General features: G+C 42.8%; 1 protein-coding gene across 1 annotated transcript in view; it reads right to left on the reverse strand.

Moving 5' to 3' along the window:
- Positions 1 to 2,433: 2,433 nt before the first annotated feature.
- The window catches only part of LOC121945577 (pleckstrin homology domain-containing family O member 1-like), a 19,561-nt gene continuing 12,884 nt past the window's right edge, over positions 2,434 to 9,110 (reverse strand). The window contains 2 exon segments of the mRNA XM_042489824.1: positions 2,434 to 6,591; positions 7,565 to 7,663. Coding sequence (XP_042345758.1) covers positions 5,875 to 6,591; positions 7,565 to 7,663 — 816 coding nt within the window. The 3' untranslated portion in view covers positions 2,434 to 5,874.

Genomic DNA, 9,110 nt, shown 5'->3' on the forward strand with positions numbered 1-9,110 from the left:
CACAGTGTGTCTGCACACCCGGCTGGTAAAAGAGACTGAGTGATTCATTGGGACCAGGCTTTTATTCTGAAGTTTTATAGTATTTATGTTAAGATCTCTACAGACTGAGACGGCTGATTATTGATTATTGACATGATCCTCAGATAATAACATTTATATTTAATGTTCTATACATTTTCTGTGGTAATGAATGGCTGAATGTGTGTGTGTGTGTGTGTGTGTGTGTGTGTGTGTGTGTGTGTGTGTGTGAGACCATGGCGACCCGTGAGTGCCGTAGTGTACCTGCTGACTCAGCAGACAGGTGAGCAGCAGGAAGTGTTTAAATGATTCGGACACGAACGGTTTGTTTTATTGACGCTTTGTTAGGTCCGTGCCGACTAACGGATATTTCAGACCTCGGAAGCTTTTTTTCATAATGTTTCCATTTGAATTGTAAATCAATAGTGAAATGCTGCAGATTTATTTTTGTTTGCAGGTGTTTTATCGTGTTTGGGTCGACATCAGTTTTCTTGTGCCGCACTGAGACGCCTTTCACGAGACTCTGTACTCTGCTGAGAAAAGTGGTTTCGATTTTTCTGTCAAAAACGTGAAGAAACTTAACGAGCAACTTGTCAAAAAATATCCTGCAAACTGCAACAAAAAGAGGATAGAAAAAGACGACGAAGAAATGATCTGAAATTTATTTGGGGTGCATTGTAAGATATTACTGAAATGTGTGTGGACACATCACAAAAACAGATGTTGATCCAGGTGTGAAAGGGTTAACTGAACGTCGTCAGCAGATCAGGAGGTGAAAGGTCAGTCTGATGACGACCTCGATGAAAGGACCGGGATTAGATAGTTAAAGGACCTCAGAATGGGATGATTGAGTCAAAGTGTGTGTGTGTGTGTCTGTCTGTCTTTGTCTTTGTCCGTGTGTGTGTGTGTGTCTGTCTGTGTCTGTGTCTGTGTGTCTGTCTTTGTCTTTGTCCGTGTGTGTGTGTCTGTGTGTGTCTTTGTGTGTGTGTGTGTGTCTGTGTGTGTCTTTGTCCGTGTGTGTGTGTGTGTGTGTGTGTCTTTGTCTTTGTCCGTGTGTGTGTGTGTGTATATCTGTGTCTGTGTGTGTGTGTCTGTCTGTGTGTGTGTGTGTCTGTCTTTGTCTTTGTGTATGTGTGTGTGTGTCTGTGTGTGTGTGTCTGTCTGTGTGTGTGTGTCTGTCTTTGTCTTTGTCCGTGTGTGTGTGTGTGTGTGTGTGTGTGTCTATTTCAATAACTTTGCTTTGATTTGACTTCACCTGACAAACAAATCAGAGAAACGCTGAGTCATTCATTCACTGCAGCACTGTGCTGCGTCCCTCAGGTGTTGAGGCTCCGCCCCCTCCACCTGTACACACTCATCCGAAAGCAGAGCATCGTCTCGCTGCTGCTCGTCGCCATGGAAACATGTTAAATGTAAAGCAGAGAGTTTGCATCATGTTTGCATGGGAAGCAAAACAGCGACCTGATGACAGGTTCTTCATACGATCACTGAAACACGAACTCTTTCGAAAACTCACAACCACCTGCAGCTCCACACTTTATAACAGCGATACTCAACTCACGGCCCGCGGGCCAAATCTGGCCAAATCTGGCCCTGAGACCCTGAGAACCAATAAAGTGATTCACAGTGTGAGTAGTTTTTGTACTTTCGGTCTCCGTAAAGTGTCAGAGTGCAGAAAACAGCATCAACATAGAGCTTTCTGATCAGAAAAGGTACTTGAGGAGGATCCCCCAAACCCCCGACAGAGGTCCTCGATAAGTCCCTAATGTCCCAAAATCCTAGAAATGCCCTAAAATCCTAGAACGTCCTGAAATCTTATAACTGTCCTGAAATTTTAGAAATGTCCTAAAAAACCTAGAAATGTCCTGAAATCCCATAACTGTTCTCAAATCCAAACAACGTCCTAAAATCCCAGAAATTTCCTAAAAACCAAGATATTTAATGAAATTCTAGGAATTTCCTAAAATCCTGGACACACCGTAAAATCTGAGAAACGTCCTGAAATTTTAGAAATGTCCGAAAATCCTGGAAACGTCTTAAAATAATAAAAAAAAAGACATGTCTTGAAATCTGAGAAGCTTTCATCGAGTTGCTGCCATGTGATTGGCTGATTAGATTTGGCGTTAACGAGCAGCTGAACAGGTGTTCCTAATAAGTGTCCGCTGAGTAGAAAGCATCCTGTTGGACAGATGTCCGTCCTCAGAGCTGAGAGACAGACAGGGAGTCAGACAGACTAACATAACGTACAAAAGCAGCAGACTGATCCTTTAACACCGGCGTCTCCGTCTGCAGGTGTGAAGATGTGAGCTGTTGTTCAGGACAGCCGGTTGCCTAGCAACACACACACGGTGTCAGAGGTCTAATAAAAACCTGCAGGATACCTCGTTAGCAGTTTAATGAGACCGCTGATCCAGGTTCAGTTTTCAAGTTTTATTTTAGCGCATGAACTGATCAGGATTCACAGACTACATTTCCCATCATCCCCTCTGGGTTTAAGGCTCCAGCTGCTGCTCGGTGCCACAGAGACAAACGGGAACAGGACACGGTGAGATCATTAAAGGAATAATCCACCGTTCTGACCGAAGAGCTGCTCAGTCTGACGTGACTGAAAACAAATCATCGAATTATTAACGTCCTCCACACATTAACCCTTTGTGTCCACGGTGATTACCGGTGTTAAAGCTGCTCCGTGGAGTTTTCTTGTAAACTTCACAGGGAAACTTAAACAGCAGATTAGTGACAATTTAATGAAACCAGTGCTGAACTTTATTCAGTTTACAGACTTTAAAAACAATTTTCTGGCCAAAATGTTGGAATATTCCTTTATTTAAAAAATCAGTTTTATGAGTTTTTATGTTGAATCCAAATCCATGAAACATGATGTTTTTAAATAATCTGGTTTTGATGTGACGTCACTTTTTGTTGCTCCCATCACACTTCATCCTCCGACACACACACACACACACACACACACACACACACACACACACACACACACACACCACCTGAACTGAAGCTTAAACGGTACAAAAGTCTGAACGTCGTCTATAAAAATAAAGTTTTCTCAGTCAAACTGATTGTTTTTAAGTCCACAGGAGGTCGATGCTGGTGTGACCTGCTGAAGTGTCTCTGAGCAGGACAGACGTCTCTTCACTGGGAGGTAAAACAACGATCCGTCTTCAGGTCCAGTTCATCACATCCAGTCTCATTTTATCTCCCGTGAGTTTCATCGTTCTTCTCAACAGGATCAGGACTTTAGGACACTGATTTCTATCTTAAAAAGAAAACTTTGCATTAAATGTGAGAAATAAAATGACCTTTTGGTTAGAAATTGTTTTCTCTTTATCCCTCCGGTTATGTTGTTGTAGTGGTTTAAATTTTCCTGTTTCAAAGTTTAAAAATACAGAAAAAATATTTCTAATAACTTTTGGAGCAAAAAACCACACAGACATTAACAAAATGTTCCTTCCTATTTGTTTAGGTTTCCTGTTGTAAAAACTTTGTGTAAAACCTAAATTTAAAGTTAAGGTTGAAGGTGTAAATTTGAATTGAAATGGTGAATGTGACACCTAACACAAGACGTTTTGTTTAAATGAATCGACGCCCCTGAACAGAACCTATTTCCAAAACATAAAAAAAAGTGTTTAAAAATTATTTACTGGAAAAAAAAATCTCATCAGTAAATCCTGAACTGAAAGAGGAGAAAACTTTATTAGACTAATTATTAATACATTTTATATTTACTGAGCCTAAAATAATATTTTTGGAGAAACTATAGACGACCTTCAGATGGTTAAACATGGACCGAGTTTATTTGAACCAGGATCATTATTGCTGTTCCTCAAAGCTGAACACAACAGGAGGGTTAATTCATCTTATAAAATAATCACAGCTTTAGATCGACTTCTAGATTTTGTTTTTATATGTTTGTTTTCTGCTCATTCAAAGTGCAGCTGGTCCTGACCTGAAGAGACGAACAATCAGACTCTGGGATCTGGTCTTGTTGAGTCTACTCAAGTTTGTTTCAGGTGTTTTAAGGATTGTGGGATTAGATTCAAACATAGTGGAGAATAAATCTGTCCTGTTTTTGTCCAACATTTCCACCGGAGACAGTGAGGTTCCAGCTGAGACTGGAGAGCTGCTGGCGTCTCCTGCAGCCTCCAGAGTCTCCGAAAAATTCACATTCAGAAAGAGGAAGAAGAGTCCGAGGTGGCTCCAGATGGTTTGGTGCATAGTATCAATTTCTCCTCGTCTGGAGGTTTTCAAGGATCGTAAAACTTGTACCTGATCCCAAAGGACTTGTGTCCCAGTCTCAGGGTAGACCTGATCAAAAACAGAACAGACAGCCACTGGTTCCTCTGAATCCAAATGGAGGAGGACTTGAGCTACGTGGGTTTTAAGGTTTGAACAAAATAGTTCATACGACGTAAAATATCAAAACCTGAAGCTGATCGGACTTCTGCTCATCTACCGTCACATTTAGAGTCGACCACCTCCTGACCTCTGACCCCCCCAGCATTCAAGACATCCTCCTTCATTCAGTATTTACCCTGCATTCGTACCGTTAACTGTTTCCTTTTCATGTCCGGCTGCATAAACTATCAACGTAACAACAAATCTCCAACATAAATATTCATAAAGTGAAATAAAAAGCATCCAAAGTGATGGTCTTTCCTCGTCTCTGAACTCTCATCTTGGCACGTTTTCTTTCCCTTTGACGAGAGCCGTCAGATTTCTTTAAAGGTACCTCAAGTGTCTGTGCAACAAAAAGGAGAATTTAGAGAGATTTTCAAAGTCTGGAAAAGTATTTAAAGAGTAACTAAACCCCCAACTTTTGGTTTAAGGACCTCCTCCCTTGAGTGTGAAAAAGATATCAAAAATGGGCAGGGCTGGGATAAGACACTGTGCCGCCTCTTGATCCACAGCACCTCCCTGTACCCCACACACACAAAAAAGTGATGGGTTGGTCGGCAGCAGTCCTTGATACCAGGATTGGATCAGCAAAGAGAAAAAAATCAATTGCAATAGCCATATTTCAACCCTTACAAGCAAAACATTGTGCATATTTATAACACAAATGACGAATTTTAATACTTAGACATAGGCTACATACATATTACTAGACGGAGTCTTAAAATCTTTCCCTGTTGTTATGAGCAACTTTTTGCATCGTTGCAGCTCTAATCTCCATCCATACCAACACGCTTTAAAAGCCTCATGACCATTCAGGTACACTGTGCAAGCGTAAGCCGGTGTAACACATCTTGGCTTATAACCAATTAGAAAGTGATCACAGATGTCTGCGGGTTTTGGGTTTTAAAGATAAAATTAGGACAGCAGCGTTTCCAAACTGCTCTCTTTTAAAGCTGCTGAAACGCCTGATTAGAAAAGATGCCCGGCCATAACGTAGCAATATTGATGCGTCCTAAATTCAAACTGAGTAATGCGGATGTAGCTTTAAACTCAAATGACGAGTTAAACCTAAATCAAATTTATTGCTTTTCAAGTGAAAAAAGCGGTTTGTGGTTTAGTTACTCTTTAAAGGTGTTTCTGAAAGATGAGACTTAAGTTAAATTTGTGCTACACACAGTTTTTGAAAGTACGATTTTTTGTGAAGAGGCGATGTGCACCTGAGCACTGAGCCGTACCCGTCAGCAGGACGGTCCTGGCTCCTCCTGACAGCTGACAATCAAAACCTGAATTTGTCCAAATAACTTAAAAGTGGTTGATCCAGTTCTCAGCAGCTTCGTCTGAAGTCCAACAAACAGAAACAGAAGCCTCGCTCCGTTACGTGGTTTCACCTGGACCGGACCGGTCTGAACCGGTTTGTACCAGAACGAGTCAGTACCATGCAGCTCACATCAGGCTTTTGCGGTCTGGGTTCAGTTTGGTGCTGTTGGAGGGGGTGAGGGGGGAGGAGGAGTCCAGTTGTCTGTACAACGCCCTCAGCTCCTTCACCTCCTCCAGCACTTCCCGGGCCTGGCTCCAGGCCGCCGACGCCTCCTTCAGGAGTCTCTCGGCTTCAGCTCGCGCTCCTTCGGTTGACTCTTTCCCCTTCATCTTCCCCCGCTCCCCGGCCTCCCCCTCAGCCTCCCCTCGCACCTCCGTCAGCAGCCGCTCTGTCTTGTCAAGCTTCTGGCTGATGAGCTCCTGCAGTTGGCCGATCGGCGCTGCTGTGCCGTTCATCATCGCGGTCGGAGAACGGGTCGCCGTCGCCGCCGTCTTGTTCTTAGCAGCTTTAGTCTCTGAGTGCGTCAGGATCTCGTCCATGGAGGCGCAGCGGTTTTTCTCCGCCGTCGTCAGGCGTTTTCCAGACTGTGGGGTTTGACCCGTGTGCTCCCACACCACCGCCACCTCACGGGGAAGACTCTGGGATTTCCCAGAAGCCTCTGCAGTCTTGGCAGAAAGAGCACCGTCAGTTTTGGACCTCGGACAGTCCGGGCCGAGGTGGGACAGAGATTTGTCCAAGTCCACCCTGAATCTGTCGCAGCTGTCGGCTCCCTGAGAAACAGGAGCGTCCTCCTCCTGGATCAGATCCAGAGTCAGCATCCCGTCTGAGGAGGAGGTGGAGGCCTGACGGACAGAGAGGAGGCGGGTGAGTCCGAGACGACCGCTACAACACAAACTGATAAAAACCTTCAAATATCTATAATCACACTCTGGGCAGAAACATCTAAAGTCATCAAGACTTCAGTTTTTACCGTCTGAAACAATCTCAACTCAAGGTCCACTTACTTTCTTTGTGTGTTGTTGAGCTTTTGACTATCACACAGTTTTCATCAGTAGATTCAGTTTGCTTAGTGGTCATGGAGCCCTAAGATGGCCTGACTTTCCATAATTTGGGGCAGGTCATCAATGTGTCCTTAAAATAACCGAGAGGACTGCCTGATATACTCAAAAGCTCCAGAACAAATAACCACATGGACCTTGAGTTGAGTTTGTTCTGTGGGATGCTGTTTCTAAGGTCTAACTGTCGAGTTCAATGTGAACAAGAATCCCTAAACCTGCTCAAAATAATGAAAAGTTTGAACAACTACAATTGCTGATAAAGACCATGCGATTTGGTCAAAAGCTCCAGAACAAGTAACTACGAGGATCTTGAGTTAAAATCATTCTGTCCAATGATGTTTCTATGGTCAAACAGCTGAGTTCAACAAGTACAAGAAGTCCTAAACATGCTTCAAACAATGAAAAGTTTGAACAGCTACATTTCAAAAACAAAAGCGCTAATCCCATCGACTGATGAGGACCATGTGGTTCTGTCAAAAGCTCCAGAACAAGAAAATGGACCTCAGGTTGAGGCTATTCTCGACTGCTCTTTCAAAGGTCAAACTGAAGAAGAAGTCCTAAATATGCTCAGGATTATGAAACATTTTGAACATCTACATTTTATTTCTGCTGTTGAGGACCATGTTTATTCTGTCAAAAGCGTTAAATATTTCAACTGAAATAATTGAAGCATTTTATGTTGAAAGGACTTCTGATAAAGGAGAATAAGGAGGTGATATTGGAGGAAAAGGAGGCGATGATGAAGGATCAGACTGACCACAGCCAGCAGGTGACCTCTGGTCGGCAGTCGTCGGGCCTGAGGAATCTTCACTCGATCTCGAGTCAGATGAGACAGCTGAGAGTCTTCTACCGTCACCTGTAAACAACACAAACCGTCCTCCAGGTAAGACGAAGTTTTCTTTTTTTAAATTCAAAAATCAGTCAAAAATGTGTTCAGACTGAAGGGACCCAAGATTGACCCCTGAGGAACTCCAAACTGTACTAAACCGCAGTCCAATAGATGCTGCTGCCTCTAACAAGTGTGAAGGCGTTCATTATTTTTTCAACCCACTTTAGATAAAAACACGCCGAAACCACGGACACATTAGCTCCGAAAACGTCAGTATGGGTAATAATAAATAATAACAATAAATTATCTTTAGACTGGAAAGGAAAATAGTGACATAACACCGGTTAAAAACTTGTCCCTGATAATCTGCTGTTAGATTTCAGACGTTTTAATAAAACAGTATTCCTGAGCGTCACAGTTTGTATAAACTTTATTTATAACATATGAAACACGTTTTACCTCAGCCAGGCCTTGACTTTAGACAGACACACGTATACGCTGTTATTTAAGACCCAGCCAATAACTCTGACTGGTAATCACCACAAAAACAACGTGACATGTTTGTGGTTCACGAGAGGCTTTCGTTCTGCCGGGAACACGGTGTGTGTGTGTGTGTGTGTGTGTGTGTGCGCGTGTGTGAGAGAGAGAGCGTTTCGATCAGAGTATTGATCAGAGTATTGATCAGAGTATTGACTGGTGGAAAAGGCTGAAGGTTGTTGACTGAACGCTGAGCAGCTGCTGTTTGTGCAGACAGCTGCTCTGACACACTTCCTGTTACTGTCAGCGAGGACGCCGAAATAAACACGACGAACTTCGGTTACAGGAAACACTGCTTTCTAAAATCAGACATGAAGAACTCCCAGGCGTCATGCAGGTCAGCGCAGTTTTAAACCAAACCTCAGAGACAAACCTCTGTCTCTTACGTTGTGTGACACGACAGGAAGTGAGTTATTTCAGTGTGTCAGCAGGTGGCGCTGCAGGTGAGGCAGATCAGAGAGGAGACACAGTAAAGCAGATCTGAACAGACACGATCCACGCACCGTCTGATTCACTCTGACTTACGCTTTCCTTCGATATATTTATCTCTCGGGATAAATCTGATCGCTCTGCGACATTTTTGGTTCCATCAATTGTCAAATTACATCTCATTAGACAAAATCTAACATCAGATATGAGAGTCTGGACTTTTTTTATAAACATGACAAACAAATGTATACTTCCTGGCAGGAGGTTCAGCTTCAGGTGCTGCTGGTTGATAATGTGTGTTATTATGTATTTAGAGTTTGAGGCTTCGTGTGTTATTGTTTAGATCTCAGCGAAATGGTGATGTCATACGGCACGCCTCGTTAGGATCAAAATGTCAGTCATGTGTTTATTGTGTTTCTTGTAAACAAAAGTTACATTATTATTCTCATTATTATTATTATTATTTTTTTTAAATTATTATCTATAAGAGGGTCGGCTTGAGTTTGTA

This window comes from Plectropomus leopardus, chromosome 7 (genome assembly GCF_008729295.1).
Source record: "Plectropomus leopardus isolate mb chromosome 7, YSFRI_Pleo_2.0, whole genome shotgun sequence".
Classification (NCBI taxonomy): Eukaryota; Metazoa; Chordata; class Actinopteri; order Perciformes; family Serranidae; genus Plectropomus; species Plectropomus leopardus.